Raw genomic sequence first — 26,395 nt, forward strand, 5'->3', positions numbered from 1 at the left:
CAGGCAAGGGAGCAGTCGGCTCCGTATTAAAAAAGATAGGGCATAACATACAAAAAAGGGCCAACTACTGATCCTAGGAACTACCGGATGATTGCCTTGTTGGACATCGAGGCAAGTACACCATTGGAAAAACTAGTTGAGTGGGCTTGCATTGAAGGTCTTCTGCCCTTTTTTTCAGACCGGGTTCAGACCAGGGGGCACGACTGTAGATAACATTATTGCCCTGTCATACTTAGTCCAACAAGCGATGGCCCATCGCTCCCTGCCGCTCTTCGCCTGTTTCATCGACTATTCAGCAGCCTTCGATGGGGTAGACCGTACCATCCTTTGTCAGAAATTGGCATCAGCCCGTCTTTATTACAAGCAATTAGATCGCTGTATTCCCGAACCTGGGTAAGGGTCAAATTCTCCAGGGATCTGCCACAGAGAAAATTGCTAGTGATCGAGGGCTAAAGCAGGGATGCGTTGTGGCACCGATGCTTTTTAATTTGTACACCGCAGACATGGGCCTTGCATTCCATTGAGCTACTCTAGCTACCACTAAGATCGGCCACACAAAGATCCAGCTGATGCAATATGCCGACGACCTGGTTCTTTTGGACCATACCAAAATAGAACTTCAAAAAGCCCTTACAGCCCTTTCCGAATATAATTTTAAAAACAAGCCAGCCGCTAACCCAAGCAAGTCCAAAATAGTGATTTTTGGCCATTATCCGAAAAACAAAACTGGCAAAGTGGAGGTCGGGTCCGCTGACTCTGGATTGCGTACAAACCTAGAACTAACTTGGGGTCTGGTTTAGTGAAACAGGTCGTCCACAGGGCCCACCTCGTTAAACTGCAGCAGAAAGGAAAAATGGTCACCTATGCCCTTTGTAAACTATATGCCATCCTAGACAGTCCTACAACTACGGCCATTCAAAGAATATTGAGAGCCATATTACTACCGTCCCTCAACTACGCACAACAGGCATTTCCAGGGAAGTTTGCGCAGGACTTGGAAAAAATACGCTGTACAGCATATAAAAAGGTATTTCGCTTACCAGCCTGCACTAGAAACATCCTGATACGTCTTGAATTCATTCATAACCAACAAAAATTAGAAGAGTTGGCTGCCCTGACGAAAAACTTCTATCTAACAACTGCGGCTCTGGAGAACACCCTGAAGGCCGTCACAAAATCTATTTTCCTACAACCTAGTAACCCTTGGTCTGCCTGTCTTGCCACAGCCAAAGACCTTCTGCAACTTGCCACAGAGAACTGGGATCCTAGCACAATTAATTACGCTACCATCAAAACAACAATAAATAAACAATTATGATTACGCTCGTGCACCTTGGACATGGAATCCTTGGTAGCCAGGGATTTCTATCAAACCCAAAGTCTCCCGCACGTACTGCCCAGCCACAAGTTCCACCTCACGCAGCCAGTGGGGAGACAAGCATTAAATCAGATCCTTGCAGCCAGATTACATCCGCTACCCCTAAAAGAAATATATCCATCTGGGAAAGCACAGCGGGGAATCACAGAGTGTTGCCTCTGTAACTATAAAAGAGAGTCCCTGGCTCACCTCTTACTTTGCTGCCCTGCCATGCGGCTACTTTGCAGATTCCATCTCAGACCAATTCTTCTCCAACTGGGCACCCGCACAGCAAAGGAGGCTGTCTAACAGCTCTATACTCTGGACACTGTGAAGGATATGGCAAACTTTGGGAAATTCGTTTACCACACTCGTGTAATATTGAAGGATAAGTCCCCACAGGCTGAGCACGGTGAACAGTACGGCGGCCGCCAAACGTCAGGGCCCTTGTCTCGGAGGTCTGGCCTTCACTCAACTTCTGACCCACCTAGGGATTTTTTTTTTTAGTCTTAAAACTTTGCTGCTATGCTGTATGTTTTAACAAAAGAAAGACAATTTTTTAAATATATATATATATATTTATATCTATTCCTTACTCCTTTTCTCCCATCGGTTCCCCATAGGTATGCCGTATTTTGACAAAAAAAGGCACGAACTCCACTTAATCTGTGCTATTTTTTCATTTATTTTCGCCGTGCATAGCCGCAATGACGCGTTTCAGACCTCCAGGGTCCTTGATCACATATTTATATCTATATATACATATATTCAGTGATTTTAATAATGACCTGCACACATATTTATTATTCGACCCCCAAAAGTATTTATTTTCTCTTCTTTTCTCTTTTTAAGGTTGTATTTTGTAATGGTTTTAAGTAACCACACAAATAAAGAATTCGTTCATTCATTCATTCACTATTGGTGTTCTGTAATGTGAAAATATTTTCTCGGAGACACATGGATATAAATTGGCTCCCAGCATGTGATAAATCAATGTTCTAAAGTTTGGTGCTGGTATTTAAATGCCCTCTAGACTCCATTCTCTCTGTGATGTCTGCTTACCCCCACCACTTACATGCTACTTGATACACCATTAATACGCTGTGCTCTTAACGGTGTTCAATGGCATGTCATGTGACAACTTCAGCTATTACAGAGTTTTCAGCTAACAGCACTTTGCCAGGAGGGTCTTTGTAGCCAATACTTCTTATGGAAGAAACAAAAATGTAAGTTATATAAAGGTCTTAGAGAACATTTTGAAGCAGGATTTCAATTGATAGCTGTTCTTGTACCTTTGTAGCAGGACCAAAATTAAAGTGGAAGCTCTTTCCAGCTGTCCTCATTGTAAAGAGCCCAACTGACCGACTAAGCTGCCAGCTGACGTAGACAAGGACCCTGCAGAGGCATAGATGCCAAACCCACCCATGTAGTGGTAAGCTAAATCTGCACCGAACTGATGCCTTCCCACTGATTTATGTCAGCATCAGTAATTTACATGTTACTCCACGTCTTCAGCTACATCATGAGCACATTCCAGTAAATTAGCTCTAATGATCCCAGCATCCCGTGATCCTAAACCCCAAGGAGCTTGTGCAACCTTGGCATAAGAATTGCTATGAGACACTTTATACTTTATAGTGCTCAGGAGTACTGGTCACTTGTTTAGAAGGAGTTTTTTTCTCTTTAAGGCCTATTAACTTTCAGATTTTTTTTCCTTTACTCAAATGTGCCCTAGACACTTTGCGTGTCTTCCCAATATCTACTCTCTTTAGGTAGCCATTCACCTGTTAATTTCTTGTTGAGTCAGCCACTGGAAGTTCAGTTTATTTGTTTATAGTCTTTGGTGAGTATGTGTCTGACAAAACCTTCACCAAAGTCAAATTAAGGATTCTGGATTTGATCTTTTTTTATTTATAATCTAATAGTTATAACATAGGTCAAGGGAACAACCATGTATCAGTAACCTCCACTTCCATAGGCCTGTAGCATGGTTCCTACCAGAGAGAAGATTTCGAGCAGATTACAGGAATGAGCAGTACTTACTTAAATAAAGGGTACCCTGTTTTATGAAATATTCAGCCATGCAAGAGAATGCAAATGGATTTTACAGATTTTTTGTATTTACAGTTTTTATAAAGTAGTGGTTACTATGCTTCTGTTTTGCTGAAGTTGGGGTAATGGTGCAGTGGTGTTAGGCGGCGGCTTGAGTGTTCGGCATGGATGCATTACTATAACAGAAAAAGTAAATAATGGAAACCATAGAAACATCTTACAGTGTAAATAGTCCATAGCGAAGATTTTTGTTAAGCCCATCAATAGTTTTCATGTCTTCAGGGGTCAGCTCAAAATCAAATATCTGCCAAATAAAAAACAAAGAGTTTCTATTGCGAGGTGTAGTCATATTATTTCAAGGTCAAGGGGTAAATAGTAACCTTTTATGAAATGTCAGTAACTTTTACTTAATACCAATAAGAAAGTCCTATGAGGCAGCTGACATTATCGATTAGAAAATACAATCGAACAAGCATAACAGCAAAGAGTCAAATAGTACAAGGTAACATTTTTTAAATTAAAACCTTGAGTCGTGTAAATATCAAAATATTTACTTTAATTTATTTACTTGTGTCTTTTAAAAACTTTGTCAGTGTTTAAATAGAATGACATTTTCAAAATCTCCATTACAGCAAGAAAATCATAAACAGATTACTTTCCTGACCAAATCCACAAAGCAAATAACTGTTTTTATGATCATTGGATCACATTACTCTTCAGTAGAAGTCCCTCCTTTGAGTATGAGTATGTGGTTTCAATCAGTGTCTCATTGTTCTAGGAAACTGGGTTAGTATTTGGGGGAGCGGGGTGCCTACCTACCCCAAGAATTAATTACAAACCTTGCCAGGGTCAACCATCACAGTCAGTAAATAAGCCTGAGCTCAACCCCCTGGTAGCTATCGCACAGCGCACAGGCTTAACTTAGGGCAATATGTAAAGTATTTATGCAATACCAAAACAGTAATATAGTCGAAATAAAAAACAATAAAACCCCCAAACAGAATTTAAAAAAATAAAGTATACTTTAATGAACAAAATTACACCAAAATGACATATATCCTATAACAGGAACCGGTAGGCCTGAAGCCATATTTGCACTGCCACTGTCGTGGATGTCACATTAGCTGCTGCTGTCCACTAGTGACATTTAACTTTGCTAAATTTGTGTACGATATACTAGGGGCTTATAGGTAAGTAAAATATTCCAATTTGACCATGTATAAAGGGGAGTACAGGCACTTTACCACTGGTTAGCAGGGGTAAAGTGTGCAGTTTACCACTAGCAGAAATATAGGGTCCAACAGAAATCAAAAAACCTGGGGTGACCACGCAAAAAAAGGGAAATTTCCTACATGAATGTCATGATGAGGGTGGCAAGTGATCTGGGTGCATGCTCCTGTCAAGCCCTATGGGTGTCAATCCTGTGCTTCATTTGTGCTGATGTTTGCCGGTGATTGACACTGGCACTTGTTTCAAGACACACAAGTCATGACAGTCTACCATATGGTGGTGCTGCCTGTCTATTATTAAGCAGCGCTCATAAGCAAAATGTTCAATATGCTTTTAAAAAATAATAACAACAGTGGCTCCAGCCCATCCTTAAGAGCTTCAGGTGATCTGGAATAGTATTTGCTATGTTCGCCCAAAGTGGCCAAGGGAATGTCCAGATGTGGGTCCCTAGCTCACAGTGCCACCAGATTCAAGCTAGCCTGGCTGATAAGGAATGATACCCCAAAACCAGTCCCAGGATGCTTCTTTCTAGGCTAGACAGGACCTGGCCTGGCAGTTTGGGCTGGCCTGTTCACATGAGTAGCAGGGTGAAGGCTGATTTGCATATAGCTGGATCCAAACTGGTGTGGCATAGTGAGCAAAAGAATGATGGTTTAAACCCAGATCTCTTGACTGGGGGTGAGTGGTTGAAATCTCGGTGGGCTCTCATAAATCTATTAGTGGTGTAGTAAATTATTTATTTGCCTATATTTACATTCCTGAATGCATGGCTACATTATACTACAGGATCACGCATACATGAAATACATTTAAAAATATGATATTAGAAACTATTGTTTGGAATGTACCAATCATATTCTTGGTGTGCTAAACAAGAGACTATTATTGTGTAATATGTGACTCAACGCAGATGAATCTGATGCATACTTAAATTCTCTTTTCTTCAAATTTAGCAAACTGCAGATATTTTAAGTGCTGTGAGTTGCTTTCTTTAAGCCCAAACACACAATTTGGAAGATCCCGTCAGTCAATGGCTGCACGATTATGGATGTGATAAATGGCAGTTCATGGCAGCGACTGAGTTAAATAAAAACGTCTCCACATTCACATGTATAGCTGCAATATTTTTCTTCAGAAAAAGATATAATTAACTTGTCAGAAGAGTTTTATCCATGAGCAGAAATAATGCATTGTTTCAAATTCAAATTCACAGCCAAAGTATTCAGAAGTTGACACTGAACCCTGCACTGAACGTTCATTTTGATAGCTGTAGAAAACAGAGAAAGTAAACATAGGGAAGAGTTTTCTGAATCTTTATGGATTTTTTAGAATCGCTTGATTTGCCCCAGTAGGGAGCTAAGGAAGTAATGATTCCTCAACACATTCAAAAATTGAACAGCAGGTGTACATTTATTTTCCTAAAGGGAACTGCGATTCAGGTTGTTGTAACAAAGTTAACTTAACTCGAAGTCACAGCATCTGAGGTTCTCAATAGAAAATGTACTTATTTTATATAGGAGGAATGTTTTATTAGATCAGTAGTTAGCAGCAGTCCCCACTGTGTAGTTATGGTTCAACCACACTTTCCACTGAAAAGGCATTTTTGATTTGCCTCTAACTTTGGTTCCCATTGAGAGTTCTGCACCAGATTTGGGAAACCACAACTATAGTTAGCTAATGTCGAGCATTCCAAATTGTGTGCAGGTTTGTGCAGGGGAATACAACTTCAATGTGGGGTAAAGAAAAGTGTTTTTCTATTTTAGCTCCCTTAAATAATATTGATTGTGCCTACATCAAGAAATGCATAGAACCTGCTTATGCTAAATTAGGCCTGAAAGTAGAACATCAGTCAGAAAGTGTGCTTCCATTAGTTTGGTGTAAACCTGTTAAATAGTTTAAGATATGATCATTTGTAAAACATTTGCCAAGTGGGCTTAAAAGGGTTAACACTTTTGCATAGATCTGTCATTTAAAACTGCGATCCCGAAAATCTTACCCAATGTCAATCACACTTGAAGTTTTTCTCAAATGTGATTGTCTGATGAAAGGACTTATTTTTTCTACCATTTTTAGAGTTTGTATTTCTTCCCAGTGGAAAATTATTTCCACATCAATATGGTTGGAAGGAACTGTCAGAGGCGCCCAACCCAGAGGAGTGCTGGGGACAACACAAGGAAGTTTTCCATGGTAAGCAGCTGCAATTTTATGCTCAAGAAAATTGGACCAATTTTGTGTAGAAAAATTGCCATTGTTATGAAAATCACTTTTTTTACTCAATATTATTTTATTTTTAAAGGAAGAACAAAAAAAGTATATATAGTTAATGCACAGCACATGTGGGGATATGCCACCTGGAGAGGGTGAGGCCAGGCTCTGTGGTCAACTCTTACATGGGATTGCTATTCAATGATTGGTTGGGTACACGGCAAACCCCTGTGGCACACTGCCAAAAGACCATACACAGAAGGGGTTGACAGCCAATGGCAGAATGGACACAGGGCCTAGGGCCACACCCACTGCCCATGCTGAAGGCCTTGCGTGGCCAGCGTTGAGGCCATGGTGGATTTGATGCAGGGCATGGCTGCAGACCAGGTCCTGCAGGAAAACACCACAGTGCACTTCCGAAGGCAGGCTGAAGACAGGTTGGTCGACTACCTGGGTGAATGCCCTGTTCGCAGGCCAGGCCTTGAGACCAACTCCCACTGCGCATGAACAAAAGTCATGCACAACTGGGATTGAGTATAAAATGCATCATAAAAAAAACCTAGAAATTCACACAAAAAAACTGCTGAAAACTGAGTTTTAGTTCTGACTCAAAAACATAAAACCACAAAATTGTGCCATTTATGGAGTTGAGTGTGTTGTGAACCATAACTGGTGTCGTCCGTCATGCTCAAAAGATCAATTTTTTAATGGCACAGGAGAAAAGTCAATCAAGCAAAAGTGAAATATGGTGGGTGATGTCAGCTATGGCACGTGTTTTGTGCGCTCTGAACTGTAACTGGCAAATTTCAGTGGTTATACACATTTCAGCTATAACCATAACTCACTTTTTAACTATTGCTTTTCAGTGATTAAAGTTAAGTACAGGAATCAGCCAATAAGCCTCCACAAGACATGAGGTATTGTTTTTATATACAAGTACTGAACTCATGTCCGATGATCAGACGAGTATGGACAATGCTTTTTTAAGTACATATTTATATAATCACATGATTTAATAGTTTTAGAAGCAACACTTATTTATGATTACATTAATACAAATACTAATGATTTAGGTTCTTAAGTACTCATAAATGTAATTATTCTGTATATCACAGAGACAAACACTGATTAAACATTTGTTTTTACTTACCTTTGTTTAGCCAAACATTAATAAAGAATGTTGTTCAATATTAAAGCACGGTAATATTTATGCATTGTAGATCTATATAAGATATTACCAATAGCAATTTTTATATGACTATATATCATATCTATTCGTATTGGGATTTTCTCTGCCTGTTAAAGGCACTTTTCTTCATAGGGACTGTTCATAGAACCATCGTGACCCCGCTTATCTTAGAGACACACACCCATCTTTGGTAGTTCTCGGCATCCCCACAGCCAAGACACCATCATACCTCAGACTAAGAAGTGTAAAAAAGTTTTTTTTAAAACAAAAAAAACTATTGCCCTTTTTTTTCCATTCATCCAGCTATTATAAACAGTCACATATTCATCACGACCGCCCAGCTGAAGACTCACCTCTTTAAAGAACACTTCATCACAATGCAATGACAGTAAATAACTCAACTACCTCTGCTATAACTCAAGCGTACGGCTGGTCCTGAGTCTTTAATAATGCCTTGGGATGGCCTGGCTGATCATCCAGAACCATTCTCAAACACATATATAGCTCAGACATGGCAAGAGACAGTGAGCCTTGCATTATTATTACTATTATTATGATTAGAGATTTATAGAACATATATTCTTATTATTAGAGATTTATAGAGTGCATAGCTACCTAACAGGGTTTCTCAGCGTAAGTATTTAATAGTGAACCGACCCAGACTAACACCACGCTCACAGTCAGAAAAGTCAGGTCTTTAAAAGCTTTAAAAAAAACGAGAAACCCAGATAGGAAAAGGACCGGACCCCTTGACGCCTTCTCCTCACTTTGGGAACTTGGGAGAGATTTGTATTGCAGGAGTGCAGAGAGTAGTTCAGCTTGTAAGGTGACAGCAAAGATCTGAGATATTGGGGACCTGAATTTAGCATTACCTTAGGAAAGTCAACGATAGGTAAGCTGGGCACAGAAACTGTCCCCTATGTTATGTCCTGCATACATGTAGTCTCGGAGAGAGCTTCAATGTACCGAGCTGGAAGACATGGTTAGCCCAACCCCAGAGTCAGTTCAGTTCAGTTCAAAAGCTTTATTCGGTTTGTAATAACAACCATATAAGCGACAAAAGGAAAAACATTATACATTATAACAGCCTCTGCAACATTCACAAAGTAAAATACATAGTAAAATATCTACAGATTTTACAAAAAGTGACATGTGCTAACAATGAACATTATGTGCAAATTACGCTATAAAGTGTCATATGCCAACTATATTCCTATTTTGGCTACTATAAAATGGCGCTTGTCAACTGTATTCAGTTCTGTGCAAATTACTTAACCGCTGTAGTCCATGCACCAGTTCATTTTATTCACAAACTTAAGGAATGATGGATTTCCTAGCAGCAATACTTTTTAAGATGTACAAAGCTACGTAAAAGCAAACATCCGGGCTTTCCAGGGTAGAAACTAGCCTCATAGCATTTTTAATGGTCCGGACATTATATTTTAAAAACAGGGGTTAATATTAAATTTCGTTAGTGGGAGATAACATTTACAAAACATTAAAAAGTGACAACAACTTTGCTTAGACATATTTTTGCAAGGACACACAGAGCTAGTGCTTTTTTTCATACTCGGGAAAGCCACAAGATGATGAACGATCCCTAGCCTTAAGCGTGTCAGGACAAAACGGTGAGTGGATTTCGTTACATCAGTCAGATATGCCTGACAACCAGCTTTAAGATTTAATTGTTGGTAGTATATCAAAGTGGGTTGTTTCCCAATTAGTCTCTCTCGTACCACCTTTTTATAATCTAAAAAGGTTTCTTTAACCTCCCTTTTTGCAATTAAAGTAACATTCTCTGGTTCTGGTTGAGTAGATATTACAATTAACCAAAAGTCTATACCAATAATTAATAAAACTCAACCAGGGGATACGGGAACAGTAGTCCAAGTTCAGACAGTCTTTAATAATACGTTGTGTAAATAACATTTCCTCTTTCGACCAAATAGAGCGCCATAATAGAAGAGGACGTAAGGCGGCTAAGTCTGAAATATAGTTAAGTCCCACTTCCTGATGTTTCAAATCTATAGAGGCCGAAGGGGGAACACTCAGCAAGTGTTTGAGGAAAGTGTTTTCGTCTTGCTGTAGTGACTTCTCAGAATGGTGCCCCCAGATGCCTGCTCCATAAAGAGCAGAAGATACACACCTGGCATTATAAATAGCAACCATATCTTTAATCCTTCGGCTCCCACTTTGGTTGAAAATCTGAAAATACTATTGGTATTTCTACTCATTTTATGTCGTATGTTATCGTATTCGCATAACCATTTCCCATCGCCTGTAAAGGTTACGCCGAGATAACAAAAAGATTTAACCGAGTACATTTTTGTGCCCTCCGGAAAAAAGGCCTTACTTGACTTAGATGTTTTTTCCCACATGTCATTACAAATGTCATAGATTTGTTAATTAAAAGTTTTCTGTCCTTAATAAACAATATAAAATTATTAATAAGGCGCTGGAGGCCTATTGGGGTACGTGACAATAAAACCGCATCGTCTGCATTTAATAAAATTGGGACAGTCTGGCCATCTATCAGGGGGGCATCTGCGGGTAACTGTTTTAAGGTTGCATCCACTTGGTTAATAAACAATGAAAACAAGAGTGGGGCCAGAACGCAACCCTGACGGATGCCCCTTTTAACGTAAAAAAACGGGGTACATTCACCTGCGGTACCATAGCGCACTCTACTGGATAGACGTTCATAAAGTCTTGCCAAGAAATAAACAATTTCTTTAGGGGCACCAATATCCAGTAGTATGCGCCACAGTATAGAATGATCCACAAGATCAAACGCGCTACTTAAGTCGGCAAAACATAAGAACAGGTTACCCCCTTTCACTAAAGTGTACTTGCTAATAAGCAGATCAAGGTTGACACACTGTTCCAGTGTACCTAAACCCTTCCTAAACCCATATCGGGCTCGTGACAGGATTTTGTTGTCTAAGGCCCAGGATTCGAGCCTTTTCAACAGAATCCTACTCATTACCTTAATGGAAGAGTCTAATAACGATATTGGCCGGTAATTGCAGGCTTCTGATTTAGAACCTTTTTTAAAAAGGGGGATAATTAATGAATGTCCCCAAGACGGCGGTAAATGGTCTTCTACAGCGACATTAAAAATCCTAGTTAAAATCGGGGCCCATAGATTAATTTCATTCTTATACAAATCAATAGGAACCTCATTCGGCCCTGGAGCTTTACCTCCTTTGCTATCCGCTAGTCCTTGATATACTTCTTCAATATTTATCAATAGGGGTAAAACGGGCCAGGTAGAGTCAATGGAAGAACTATTGTCAATCCTATCTGGGTTAAATATGTTAGTAAAATATTCAATCCAGGCATTACAATTTACATACGAGGTTAATTCTGGTTGGCAGTCATCTTTTAAAAAAGGGCAATTTACTGTCTCCCAGAATAGTTTACTATTATTAGTTGCTGCAGCTAAACTAAGTTTATCCCATGCTTCACCTTGCATTTCTCTTTTACGGGCTTCAATAGTCCGTTTATATTTAGAACGTAATTCTTGTATATGTATTTTATTACGTGGCTTAATTCCTAGTGCTAGTTTCAGGCTATGTAAAGCCTGGGTACAATTCCTATTGAACCATCCTACGTGTAATTTTTTTGTTGCACTGTAATTCTTGGTAAAAAGTCCCTCTATAATCTTGGTTATTTTAAGGAAGCTAGGGATCAGGAGCGTTGGATTTAACTCTTCACTAAGACAGTGATCTATTTCCCGTCTACATTTAACAATCACATCCTTTTGTATTTTTTGGGGGTCAACACCTGTCCATTTGATCCTCGTACCATTTGCTCTTGTGGGGGTAATATTAATAATACTCTTAGTGTTATTTGGTTGTCTTTTCCCCCAGCATAATAATGTTAACGAAATGCTGTTATGATCACTAACAGCCTGTTCTGTAATCCTTAAATTGGCATAATCAGTATTACACGAAATCAAAACATGGTCAATACTAGTAGCGGCATTCCTGCCGGTAAATGTTGGGCATTTAATGTTATCCCTGGTCATGGTACAAAGAATTTAGTGCTGTACCATATTCACCATGTGGGAAGTGCACATGGTCAGCATGATCCTCCACGTTATGACCTTTCGTGAACCCACATATTTTAGTTTGGGCAAGCGAACACACTTGGGTATTAAAATCACCGACCCAAAGGATAATAGCTTGTGTATTTGGTTCTAACAATGCCCTCTCAATTTCTATTTCCAGTTTATAAATTACACTCCCCCTATCACCATTAAAATGTTATTATAGTAATTAACTAAGAGCAAGTCTTTTCCCTTATGGAATTGAAGCCTCATAAGCTGGCAATGATAATCTATTGTTATACAACTTTTAATTTTGCATTCCACAAGTTTATTGGAAACGAGAATCAACAGGCCACCCTTAGCCCTTCCTGACCTGGAATCAATAGCATTAATCCAATTTGAGGTGTATCCCTCTACAAAAATTGGATCTCTATGCCAGGTCTCTTGTAAACAGATTATATCATAATTAGAAGTAATAAAATCTTTCCAAAACGGCGTATCTAGTTTCCTTTTAAGACTTGCTACGTTCCATGACACAATTGTATATCCTTCATTTACACCTGCTGTAACAGGCCTACTCCTCAAGTGTAAATTATTTGAGCTCTCCTCAAGTAAAGGCTCTAATATTACAGCACTTGCTGTCATCTCAGTTTCTGACTGCCCCTTCCAAGTTATTTCTTGCAGTTCACTGCCTATATTTACAACCATATTACAATAAGGCTTATTATAAACTTCTTGTACTATGGGCAGAGAGAATGACAGCCCAGCCTCTAATGCTGCTCCTTATACTATGGCATCGTCAGTCCCTATTGAATTGGATATCTGCCCTGTTCCATCAACTAACACAAGTCAGTCGTTATCTTCCAAAGAATTTAGTGCCTGATATCTGTTATGTAAAGGAACATTTATACAGAATGATGGTTGCGCTAATGATAATGCTTGGTTAGAAAAAGAGGGGTTGTGAGTTAAATTACCCTGGTTCCTACTCAGCATTAGGCGCCTATAAAAATATCCCAATGGCAAGAGAGTCATATTGTACTCTCGAGGGGATGGTGGTGGAGCATTCCCTAAGGTATTCTTCGCCAGGGGACTTAAAATTAATAATGATACAATTGCCTTCAAACTTTTTATTAAGAGGGCCTATCCATCCTACCTGTTGCGTTAACAATATCTGGTTAGCCCCTGACAACGGGAAACTGCAGTTGTTGGACAACCAATGCAAGGTTTTATTTTTGAGTGCATCATGATTTTCCCGCTGGTCCTTCCTTAACTTGGGTAAGACTGCCACATATGCCCCACATTCAGGGGGCAAATCAATAGATAAAGGTGCTTTATTTGTTTCAGAGAATAAAAAATCCATGTTGTCTATTCTATCGATATCTGTTGCCGGGGGGTTACTAACCCATGCAGGTAATTTCTCCATTTGATCTTTACCAACAATATAAAAAAGTAGCATGTTTAGTTTTGCTCTGCATTAGATTTTCCTTCAACACTTGGCTATAAGTTTGATTCCCTACAGGAAGTCTCCCTGTCTGATTAGTTACATTAGCTGTTGGGGGATTGCTACTGCTATCGATAGCCAAGATTAGATCCTCCCTACAAATATCTGCCCTCAATCTGCCCTTCTCCATTCTTGCATATATTTTCTCAAAACTACCATTTAATTGATGAACTTCCTTAGCTATATTATCTATTCTATCATGGAGTGGCCTAAGTAGTTCAATTAGTTTATCAAAAATAACTTCTGCAGATATTACATTCAACACATTTTCAGGGGCTCAATCTTTAATTGTATTAGCTGGGACCCCCCGTGTAGGGTATCTCTTATCTTTCTTTATCTTAGAGTTCCCCATACCAATTATTTTCTTTTTCTGTGTGATGGTTGTTGGCAGAGAAGGTGGAGAAACGTTAGGGGAGGCAATCAGTACAATGGGTGTGTTAGAAATACGAGAGTGCTCGTCTACAGTATCATTCACATCCTCAGCATAATCAGACCCATCTCTTACAATTGGAGGTAACTCAGAGGTAGTTAGTCTTTCTTCATTAGTCAAAATTAATTCATCACTGGACTTGTCACCGAGCATTGTACTAAACCCTGTGGACAAGCGTCTCTCCGTATGATTGATCTCTTCTGATAAAGCACTAACAGCTTTAACTAAATATGTATCTATGGTATTATCATCAGGGGTTTGTTCACCCGTCTCCATGCCATTTTACAACAAAGCCAATACTCTGTCCTTCACTCTAAATTAAAAGATTAATGTGAATAGCAGAGTTTATACACTTTAAACACTTTAACTAAGTCAATACCTTTCGGCAGTGTTACGTTGTCATGTCCAATTGCGTGCGGGTATCAGAGAGGTGGCCCAGCCCAGCCTTTTCTGGCCTTTGACGGCCTAAGACGGTCCTGCCCTTGTCCCGGGCTTCTTCTGGCGCGTCCCGCGATGCGGGAGCTCTTCCGCACTTTTAAGCGCCACCATGCGCCAAGTGAGCGTAGGCGGCGTCCGTCCGCAGGGATCTCTGGGGGTTGTAGTCTCCCCCTTCGGTGTCTGCGCGGTCAAAGCAGGTAGCGCAACAGGGGAAACCAGCAGCAGATGCCCCCAGACCTCAGTCCTGGCTCCGGTGAGTGCCACAGAGGTCAGGGAAGACGATGTCACCAGGCAGACCCAGCACAATTAGCCCCACGCTATGGCAGAGCACCCGCTCCACCGGAGCTCTTCCGTACTTTTAAGCGCCACCGTGCGCCAAGTGAGCGAAGGCGGTGTCCGTCTGCAGGGATCTCTGGGGGTTGTAGTCTTGAAGACCCAAGACCTTAGGGGCCTGGCGGCGCAGGGTACGCCTTAATCTCCTGAGTTCACCTGCTTTGTCGAACAGAGACACGGGACACTCCGTTAGGCGTAGAAGATAAGATTTATTAGCTGCAACTAAGTACAGTTGTCCCAGAAGTACACTCGATATGTTCTTAGGAGACTGCCACTTTACTTCGTGGCGCACAATCTTTTATATTCACAAAGGACACTCCCAACGCATACAGGGTCAACCAATGAGAAGAATGTGAAAACAAGATATTGAGTACCTCAAATAAGCCCCTCTCCCATCAGTGTTTGTCACCCTTCCCCACAAGTTAATCAGTGGTAGTGTTTATAAGTCGACTTGCAGGTGGCAGGACACATTTGTATGGCCTAGAGGACAGTTGTGAAATGAGAGAATACGATTAAAGAATAGCGAAGGCCCGGGGATAAGATAGAGTCAGAAAAGAATGGTGCGAACCAACGGATAGTTGAAACAGGGATCAGTCAGACCAGACGAGGATTAGTGGAGTCGGCCGGACCCTGACACCAGCTATAAACAGAGGCAGGAGGTTTTTGACACATTGCAGTAGAATCAGGAAAAACAACTCTTCGTTCACCGTGCCGCCTGAGTGAGGGCAACACAAAATGGCAGAAAGACACAAAATGGTGGCTAAATACGAACGAGATCGGAAACTGAATTACCTCAGTCTCCCCCTTCCGTGTCTGCGCGGTCAAAGCAAGTAGCGCAGGGGAAACCGGCAGCAGATTCCTCCAGACCTCAGTCCTGGATCCGGTGATTACCACAGAGGTCAGGGAAGACGATGTCACCAGGCAGACCCAGCACAATTAGCCCCACGCTATGGAAGAGCACCCCAGAGTCATTTCTCTTGCTGAAGATGAAGTAGAGGGTACCACTTCAATTCGATTCACAGGTTTTTATCGACTTTCCTGCAGAAATGTTTTAATTCGCCTAGCTAGTACATGAGGCCCTTGGGTAGGGAAACCCAACTGGTAAGAACCCTGATAGAAAGATGGTACCTGGTGCTATTACCACATGCCTTGTATGTGTCAGTTAATCTACTTAATGACAGTACTTCAAGCCCTGAGCAAAGGGACAGCAGTCTTTATGGGATCCCTGGAATGACACAATCTCAGAAAGGTTCTTCTTCATTATGAAGTAGAGAAGGCATGTCCAACCATGCTCATGAGAGTCGGATCCATGACAGATTGATGTAGCCATAAAATATATAAATACATTTTGGTTTAAATTGCTTTAAATATTATGTGGATATCACTAAAACCTTTCATCGAACATCATTTTGTAGAGACCGTTTCCCGGTCCTCTAACCCAATATGTGAGGGTGCAATGCTTCTCACACTTTTTTTTAACCTACTTGGGTGAGCATTGTTGTACTGATCCATCACTGATGGTTTCGCAGAGGTGTTCAGTTTCAAGGCACACAGAAGAATCTTTCATTAATTTACCATGATTGACAGCTGAGACATGTAAAGTGTATTCTCGCTTCTCTACAAAATAATATGTGTATTTATTTAAACCCAAACAGAATCATCAGGAGATACTGAAGACACTTCACCTTCCTCAACCAATTGAGCCATTAAGCCAAGAAATAAAATGCTAATTCTATTCCTGTAAAAGCTGGGTCACAGTAACATAATTTATTTACAACACCTAGAAATGATAGAACTGTGGTAAGAAGCACAATCTAAAAAACAAGAAATTATTTTCCCTGGTTTAGCCAGTGTAGAGCTGTCTTGAGTAAGAAAAGATGGCCAATCAATCAATCAATCAATCAATCAATCAATCAATCAATCAATCAATCAGAATCGTGTAAACAAAAAAGTAAATCTGAGCCATTCCTAGCCTCTTTTGTGCTTTCTCTGCTGGCTTTTCTTTTGACTTTAATTCTAATTCAACTTTTCCATTAATGTTTCTTAGGAATCCTAGGGTTGTCCGCTCACTGCACTTCATGCAGCAGAAGCATTCTTTCTACAACCCCTATCCGCACAAATCCCAATGTTCTCCAGTGCTTTACCTGTAGGTTTTGCTTGAGACGTTCTGGGTTGAAGCTCTTTGCTAGGACAATAACACCTGACTGCAGTACATAGCGCAGAGACACAGCCGCAGCAGACTGGTTGTATTTTTTGCCAATAGCAATCAAGACGGGATCTTCCAGCAGGACAGGAGTGCTCGGATCCACCCTGAAGAAGGGAACAGGACATAGAAAATGCATTTTGTTACTCGCTGTTGTCAAAAAGAGACAGGGCACAAACAAGTGACTGTGGAGTGAGAGACTGATTGAGGTTCTACCTTCCTTGTTGATAGATTCAAGTTTTACGATATACTGGGCTGAATTCTTTAGGGCAGTTATGCGAACTCAATAGCAGTAACTATGAAATTCAGTTGTACTTTTTTCTTTGAAATTTTGCATTTTTTGTTTAGCCAATTTCGCACTGACATTTCCACTTACCAACCACTGCAAAATTACAGGCCCCAGCAGTGTCAATGGTAATCTGTTCTACACATGTCTCCAACGTTTGATTTTGTAGAATACTGAAATACTCATTGTGATGTTTTGTTCTTACGAAATATTATGATGCTAGAAAGAAGTGTTGAAAGTATATAACTCGTAAGTAGGACCATTTAGTGTTTATAAAGAAAATATATTTGTATAGAATCCCTGAAACATCTGACAATTTCTGCACAAAATGACATTGAAATGCTCAACGTGAAATTGAGAGTTCTATTGACATATGTATTGTTAGACCTGGCATCATTGGCATGAGTCTCTCCTCCATTTTTTTCTGTTTGCCTCCTCTGTTTACGATGTTTTTGCTGGTTTATTGCTTTGGGCACTGTGCCACTGCTGATCAGTGCCACAGTGCAAGTGCTCCCTATGTTAAATTGTTACATTTGATTGGTGTTACCATGATTGGCTTGGTTGACTTACTGTTCAGACCCTAGTCTAGTGCACTGCGTGTGCCAAGGGCGTGTAAGTTAACTGCTGCTGGTGGGCTTGCAGCACTGGTTGTGCCACCCACAGAAGCAGCGTGTAAAATGTGTCTCAGGCCTGCCACCGCAGCGCCTGCGTCCAGTCCCTGACTGCCATGTCGACTTGGCAAGGAAACCTACTTGCCAGTCTCTAAACCTTCACTTTGCCACATTTCAGACACCTCTATGGTAGGCCCTAGGGCAGGGTGCATTGTTGGTAAAAGGTAGGTCATGCCCTGATGTGTGTGGCATGACCTAATAGTGAATTACAGCCATTTTCGTTTTTCACTATTGAAGGGCTACCTGCCTCCCATAGGCCAGAGTGGGCAGACGGATTATTAACTCCATTCTAATCTATCTGACTCAGGGAGCATGGTAGCAGGTCGAGTTTAGTATCCCTGAACTCAGAATTTAATGACACACCCTTTAGGATGGATGGTTTTTAAATTCTATGTTTGAAAATAGCCCTTTTAGAAAGTGTCTATTTTCTTGTCCAACTATCCACCGGTCTCTGCTGGTTTGGTGTGTGTGTCAGGGGCTGGGTGGCTCCAGAGGTCTGAATGAGTCAGTGTGGGGTGAATGAGGCATTTACACATAGAGTGAGGGAAGAGTAGCCTGGCCTGCCTGACACAATACTGGCTCCACCTCCTGCTGGGCGACTGATAGCCCTGCTCCTGCCAGTGACAATACTGGCTCCGCCTCCTGCTGGGCGGCTGAGGACTCTGCCCTGCTCAGTGAATAGGCCAGGTGCCTCTGCCTGGCAACACCCACAACGAACCTGAGATGGGGGGAATTTCCCTGCTTGGACAAAGGGAACAAAGGAGAAAAGGGGTATAAGAGAAGGACCCCTGAACTAAGAACTCAGATCACTTCTGACAAGGAAACCTGTACCAAGGACAAGAAGCCTGCTGATCTAAGGACTTGCCTCCCCTTTCTGCCAGAGTGCTGTTTTGCTGTGGAGGAATCTGAAAGCTGCTTCTTTATTTTTGCCAAGGAACAAGCAGAGAGGAACTTGGTGTGTACTCTCTGACCACTTGCTAGGAAATCTCCAAGGACTGGAAGAGTGCCAGTCTCCTGTTGAAGTCACAGGGCCAAAGGACTTCACCATCTGCTGAATTGCTGAATTGCTGGAAAGTGTTGTTTCCAGTACACAAGGGACAATCTGCAGTCTCGACGCCGCCGACGCCGCCGAACCCAGCTCGACATCGTGAGTAACGGCTCCAGTGTCTCGAGCCTTCGACGCCGGCCGCCGGGCCCGATCGACGCCAGCAGCAACGCCAGTGAGCAGTGGGTATCGGCCCCGGCTCCAAGTGACCCCGTCTCGACGCCGGTATCGACGCCAGTGAGGAGTGAGTATCGGCTCCACCTCCAAGCGACCCCGTCCCGACGCCGCTGCTGATCGCATCGACTCAACGCCCTTCTCGACGCCGTGAGCGCTGCTCCGGCCCGACATCCCTCGACACCGCTGCAGATCGACCCGACTCCGAGGCACAATCGACGCCGACCTCGACGCCGACCTTTCGACGCCGTGGATCATCGTTTTCTTCATTTCTCAAGGTACTGTACTTGTGGGGTCTGTTGCAACTCCAGGCTCGACGTAGAGCTCCTCGCGGTCGACGCCGAACCTTGGGAATCCTGTAGACTCGACGTCGTGTGACTCCTGTGGGGGTTACATTGTTGCCAAAGAACTGTGTTTCAGAAGAACACTTAATTTTGTTGCTAAAGAACTATTTGCCAAGAAGAAACCTTACTTGAACTATTATTTTTCCTTCCAAAGAGTATTTATTAAGACTGTGGTATATTTTTGTCGTTATTTGGTCTTCTGCTAAGCCTTATATAAAAATCCTATTTTTATAATAACTTCTGTGTCGTGTCCATCTGTAGTGTATTCACTTTATTACTGTATGTGGTCATAAATGCTTAACACACTGCCTCTGAGATAAGCCTGTCTGCTCTGCCAAGCTACCAAGGGGGTAGCAGGGGTTATCTGAGTGTGTAATCCCCTTTCCCTGACTAGAGTTGGTTGGTCCCTATTTGTCAGAAGTGTATACCTCTGCCAACTAGAGACCGCCGGTTCTAACATGTATTAAGTTGCGTTGCCGGGAATAAATAGTAATATGGTAGTAGTTACTAAAAATAGAACTGTTCCAAAATATAATGCTAATATCTCATTAACTGCCCTGGTATTAAATTGTCTGGAAAAATAGAGAAGTACCTACTTTTATTATCTCAAATTGCAAAGGCCTTCTTTTGTATTCTATTTTGTACCAATACATGTTTATACATCTATAATCAAAGGATTTTCGTTTAATAAAATGAGTTTGTTGAAGTTGTAGCTACCTTTATTCCCCAAACATCTATAGCATATCATGGAAGAAATAAAAAAAGATACTCTACTTACTGATTTAAATTAATAAATATCTACAGCATCGCATTATTCCCATTCCAAGGTGAAGGGTTTAAACCAGTTTTGCTTGTATATTTCACATATTATTGGATGTAAAAAAAACACTTCTACAAACGTTGCAATTTCTAACGTCTGTAGAAAGGGATTTTGAGAACCTATGGATGACAAGAACAATTTTAGCAATTCTTTGAAGACATGCAGAATGAGTATGAGTCTGTGTGGCAAGCTATATCTAAGGATGTAGAGAGGTCAACGAGAACTAGATCTGCAACTGCTTACTGGTCTTTTACACAGAAGTCAGCGCTGCATTTCTCCTGTACATGGCGCATTCTGAATAAATTGCGTCAAGGACGACGCAGGCTTGGAGATGAGCCAATATAGGTTGGCCATAGGGTTGCAATTTGAATGCATGTGTTTTGTAATTTTTTTAGGAAGGCAAATGTTTGTGGCATAGGGAAAGCCCCTTTTGGGGGTGTTAATAATTGTCAAGATGTGGGAATAAGATTAACTGTCCTATAGTAACAAAGCTGATATCAGATCTGAAGTTATTTGGAGGAGTGTGCATAGTCTTTATATGTAACTTTTCCATATGGAAGTGTGTTTGTGTGTGTGTGTGTGTGTGAGATGCAGTAATTATACTTAGGTTGTAGTTTTTGCAGTCAAAGGAGGCCTATTGAATCATGAGGAAAACATTTCACCCTTTAACTATATTTTTCTTTGAGAAACTATTTCAGACCACACATTGCTTTTCTCACAGGAGGAACCCCCCCTACAAAATAAGATACATCCTCTGAACACTGCTCTGTGATGAGCTCTGCGTTTTACAGTACTTGCAGTCATCAGGTTCGGAATGCCTCTCTGTTGAACCACAATGAGTTCCCATTTCGCAATATGTTGCCAGTCCGCGTAGCAAGCACCTATCACTTTCATGTTCAACCACCATGGCGACATCTGGAGGACTTTGTGGTTTTCTTTAATGCAACAATTGGATCTCTTCTATCAGTCTTCTTCAGCCATATTTTTTAAGACTCTTGGCTTTTCCTAATGAAGTATCGATCTCTCTAATCTTATTGACTGTTTGAGGGTATCCTTCCGCCTCTACCATAGTGCTTGAATTCAACTCCTAGGGGGCTAATTTAACTCCAAGTCTGCGCCTTAGATTCTCAAACTGTCATGTAAGACTACTCGTGTGGGAAAGGATACACCTTTCGTTGTGTGTGTACACATTTGGAGTTACAGAGGCTTTGCCTTTTTTCTTCAGCCCATATATTGGAACAGTGCCCACATACAGGAACACTGTTAGTCCAACAGAACCAGTGTGCTCTGTCTTTACAGAGTTCGGAAGAGGGGCCAGATGTACTAACATTTCACTCAATGCAGCACAGCAAGTAAAGCAGCTGCACTGTGTTGCATGAAGGGGAGAGAGTAGAACTGGGCCATATATTCAACGAACCGGTACAGTTTTGCTCTCTCCATGCGCTGGTGCACTTATTGCACTGATGCTCTTGTGGCTGCCGGATGCCAACACAGGCACCTTTGTGCCATAGTGCAAGGGTGTCTCTGTTATGGTCAGGATAGGTTTTGTGCAGGAAGGCATCAAAATCCATGCACCACCCATGGAAATCCTACCTGACACAAAGTAACCTAATTAGCGCAATGCACTGCATTGAATTACATTTTCTAACAAAGCCACCCAAATTGCCATTTGGGTGGCTTTGTAAACACCCAAAAAGAATATTGCAATAGGGGCTGCATCAAAAAATTGACACAACCCTGAAGCAAAATGTTTATCAATCTGGACCTTAGTGTTCAAGGAGTAAAAGACAGAATCAGCCACTTCTCGATACTACAGTTTGGTCACCTGCTGCATACCAAATTATGAGTACTACTAAATAGCCCTAAAAGCCTTCAGCATTGTGATGCTGCTTGGTGCCGGAAGGTATATGCACTCCTAGTGCTCTGCGTGGATCTCTGTATCATGTCCATTGGTGTCAAGGAATCCATAAAGTGCCCACAATTTGAGCAGACAACTACACCAGTAAGCAAACTGGATTTTCTCTTTGTTCTCAGCAAATAAACTGAGATAGAATTTTACTCATGACGTGCAGCCTTGGAAGTATTGTATTGTACTGTATTGCAAAATTTACATAGCACTTACTGCCCCTTTATGTTTCACTGAAGCACTTTCCTGCCTGCATAGCAAGCTATGCCGTGTGGGGTATGTAGTTGGAGGGGTGTTGTTTTTGGTTTTTATCCTATGCGGGAACTATTTCCATGTCATACTTGATGACCAATGAGGTGTTAGAGGACTCATCTCTTAGCAGTGTGGTGGATGAAGAGATGTGAGAGAAAGAGGCAGTATGTATGGGTTTCAGTAAGCTCCCAGCTTTGAACAGCTCTGCAGGTCCTTTATGGTATTTGTTATGACCACAGTGTAGTCAGCTGATTACTCCACTGGGTTGTTCATCCTGATATTTTGCTTAAATGTTATTGTCCCGAGCAGGTATCATTGGAGAGAGAAGTGGTAGGGCAGTCTGCTGTGAAGGACTCTGTTACCATCATACCACACCTGCATGCTGTTGTGATATGTAAAGAAGCAGTCATAGTATGTAGCTGGTTACAGCCTGCTGTGATAGACTAGATTAAACTCCTTTGATTGTTCAGCAGTATGTGGCAGATCTCTTCAGTTATTCCATACCTGTCCGGTTGGTGATGGCAGGTTTATATGCTGGTACAGCACAGGGAATGGATAAGACCCCCATAGCTGATATACCATATGTATGCATAAGAGGATTAGGCAGTACAAAGATTGTGCAGTCAAGCGTATCTACAATTGGCTGTCAACTGCTGAGTGTTTTGATATTAGTATTAGGGATGGCCAGAAAGGTATATATGAATTAACATTGTTTTAGGTGAGCCATAATCCAGCCCTTCTTAACATACCTGGATTTAGATTGATATGCAAACACTCTGACAGGGTTTTATGATGGTGGAACAGCACCAGTGTTCACAAATATTACTGGCCACCTCAATATTTTTATTCAATAAAAGTAATGTTTCTGAACATTAGTCGTAGTCACCGCTGTTGTAACTTAGTGATAATTAGATGAGTAAGTTATGGTAAAAGACGTTACAACCATTAATGGGACACCTGTCAAGAATACCCATAACAGGTTGTGAACATTTATGAATGGAGTTTGTCAGATGCATGATGAGTGCTACCTCCATTAGACAGCTTCATCTATCACATCATTCATTTAGTGCCTGTCCATGGCAAAACACTTGAATGGGGAGTGAAAATGAAGAGAAAGGCATTCACAAACGGTGATGGTGCAGTGGGAGACCACAGCACTTCTAATTACAATTAACAATGCATTAGTTCATTGTTGTTAACTTAAACTTTGAAATGTTTGGTAGTTTATGGGTATGCCTGACTTAAATCAATCACCGAACAGCGATTGGCTCAGTGATAACATGCAACTATTAAAAAAACTGCACTTCGAAGAACATAAAAACTGGGGAAACGCACATAAATACTCATGCCAAATATTACTCACAGCGTAGAAACAATTTTCAGCTTCTCCTGTCTTTGCAGGACTACATACTTTCAACTTTATAATACTTTCAAATAGCTGGGCAAGCTAGACTTTTATCACTGGCACCAAAAAGTGTGGGCTACATATTGTGTGCAAAGTATCTGGTAAGTTTGCAGGAGGCTAAATACCTAAATAGTGGTCAGTGTGGAGTTACGGTGGTCAATACTGACATCGAGACAGACCTTTCTCCTGTGGTGATTTGTGGCTATACCCATATACAATGTGTATTCCTAGATCTTCTCCAAATACAACAAGTATTTGGTAATTTAATTACAATTTCCAACCATATCACCCATGTTTCTCATATGGTCTTTAGAAAAATTATACACAACAGGTAAATAACCTTATTTTTTTACATTCAACAGCAGAATGTGGAGCAATTTGGTAGGTCTTGCTTTTAAAGACTTCTCTAATGTGAATTTTACATTATTCAGTCTGTGTGGAAGGGAGTAATATTTTGCTTTAGAAAATGTTTTTTGTTTAATGTATGTTTGCCCAGATTGTGTCTGCTCTGCTTACTGTCCTCTTCTCGAGGACAGTTGGTGATGGTCTTTTATGGGGGATTTTTAGGTTTTCTTTAGAGGGCAAGTTGACCCAAGGTTGTATGTTGAAATAAAGAGTTCCACAACAACGACTACGTCTAAACCACGAGTGTTTTTACCACACATTCCTTAACCACGATGTTTCGTGGTAAAGGCATGCATGGGAAATAAAATGCTTACCAACTACTACCCCGATTACCCCCAAGCCCCCCACCCCTAAAAACACAATCACCCACACCCCCTAAAAACTATCACAATCCCCTGTAAACTAACTCAACTCCTCCCACACCTGAAAACTAACCCCAAACCTCTAACCCCTGAATACTAACCTCAAAACCCCACCCCCAAACCCTGCACCCCCTAAAAACTAACCCCAACCCCTCCACGCCCTGAAAACTTACCCCTACCCCTCCCACCCTCTGAAAACGAACCCCACACCCCCTAAATACTAACCCCAAACCCCCCACCCCATGAAAACTAACCCCACACCCCCTAAAAACTAACCACGAACCCCTCTTACCTGTTCCTGTGCGATGCTCCTCCGAACCCTACCCTGTGCGATGCTCCTACGAACACTAGACCGAATCAGCCTTAACCACGCACATGTGTGGTTAAGGCTGAGTTGTTGTTCGGGCAAGTCATTGTTTGGCTTGCGTGACTCTGGAACTCGTTTTTCCGGAGTCGTGGCAAAGGCCGTTGCCCAGTGAAAGATATGATTTGAAGGACAGTAGGTACACAAAGGGATCCACCTTGTCAGGTACATATTCATGGTTTTGGGCTCATGGGAAATGGAACCAATTGATATTATTATCTATCCAGGAGAACCCTTCTTACCAAGTTTCATCCCTGTGCGATCCTAGGACACTGTAGCCAACCACCGCAATATTCTTGGACTTGCAGAACTCCACGAGTTTCTTCTGATTCAGATACGGGTGACATTCCACCTACAAGGTTGAAGTATTGCATGCAAATGATCAAAAGCCAACATTAGCAGAGGCTCCAATGCAGGGGTGGGGTCAGAAAGAGTTAGAGCAGGTGTCTATGGAATGCAATGAGACAGGGAAAAGTGATTAAACCAACCATGGTGAAAAAATACAACAAATAATTAGTAAGCTAGTGGATCAAAGTTCTATGAATTTGAGTCGAGAGTTGTATGGGACCTAGTTCAGTCTTCAGCATTCTTAAAGTGCGCAGAGCAGTAATGAATAGTTTGTACGGGTCTCAGTAGTACTGTATATAAATTGAAAATAACCTTTAACTGTAAACATACAGTAACAGTAGTTATACAGTATAAGCGCACATTCAAGAAAATTATCACAGATACGTTACAAAATTGCTGTGTTGTTCTAGAACAGAATACAAGCACACCAATCGCATTTCAGCATATTTTTCATCGTCTTTCTTTTTAGATGAATTCTTATGCTTAGTAGATTACATTGTTCAGCCAAAGCATGTTTCGCCCTTTGTGATAGTACCTTAAAGCCTTCTTCAAGGCTAAAATGTATTATGCAACCATGTCTATATAATATTTTTACAATTGATACTTATATACACAGATTATGTGAGTGGTCGAGCCATCAAGAACACACAATGCATGCTGTGAGCATTGGAACATGAACATTTAGAGATATGAAGGTAAGCAACATGAGAATCATTGTACTATCTCTCCCACTCAACTGCTCCCTATGCTGCTTCCTTCTCTCACTTTTGAAATTGATCACACTATACAGTTCAACATAAATGGGCACTGTGCACGCCAGTCACTTTAGTGACACTCACTTTTCATAAACGATTAGAATAGTCTGAGCGATACATCACTGCTATATGCAGTGCTCATAGCTTGTACGTTCTACAAAGCTACAAAGAGAGGCACATTTAAGAGCAGGCATCAAGAGAGAATGAAGACATTCTAGGGAACTGCTGGCTATTCTTTAATATGTAAATATTGCCCAAACATAGGGACC

The 26,395-nt window shown here is 41.3% G+C and overlaps 1 protein-coding gene and 1 long non-coding RNA gene across 2 annotated transcripts in view; one reads left to right on the forward strand and one right to left on the reverse strand.

The window, feature by feature from the left end:
- Positions 1 to 26,395, forward strand: part of LOC146854243 (uncharacterized) — a 282,957-nt gene that overhangs the window by 8,393 nt on the left and 248,169 nt on the right. Inside the window, exons 2-3 of the long non-coding RNA XR_014981179.1 lie at positions 6,713 to 6,826; positions 25,988 to 26,066. This is a non-coding gene — a long non-coding RNA (uncharacterized LOC146854243). The remainder of the gene's footprint in view (positions 1 to 6,712; positions 6,827 to 25,987; positions 26,067 to 26,395) is intronic.
- Positions 1 to 26,395, reverse strand: part of LOC146854244 (rho crystallin-like) — a 126,553-nt gene that overhangs the window by 5,573 nt on the left and 94,585 nt on the right. Inside the window, exons 6-8 of the mRNA XM_085652026.1 lie at positions 25,266 to 25,375; positions 16,931 to 17,096; positions 3,631 to 3,713 (exon numbers count right to left, since the gene is read on the reverse strand). Coding sequence (XP_085508152.1) covers positions 3,631 to 3,713; positions 16,931 to 17,096; positions 25,266 to 25,375 — 359 coding nt within the window. The remainder of the gene's footprint in view (positions 1 to 3,630; positions 3,714 to 16,930; positions 17,097 to 25,265; positions 25,376 to 26,395) is intronic.

Source organism: Triturus cristatus, chromosome 4_1 (genome assembly GCF_964204655.1).
Source record: "Triturus cristatus chromosome 4_1, aTriCri1.1, whole genome shotgun sequence".
Lineage (NCBI taxonomy): Eukaryota > Metazoa > Chordata > Amphibia > Caudata > Salamandridae > Triturus > Triturus cristatus.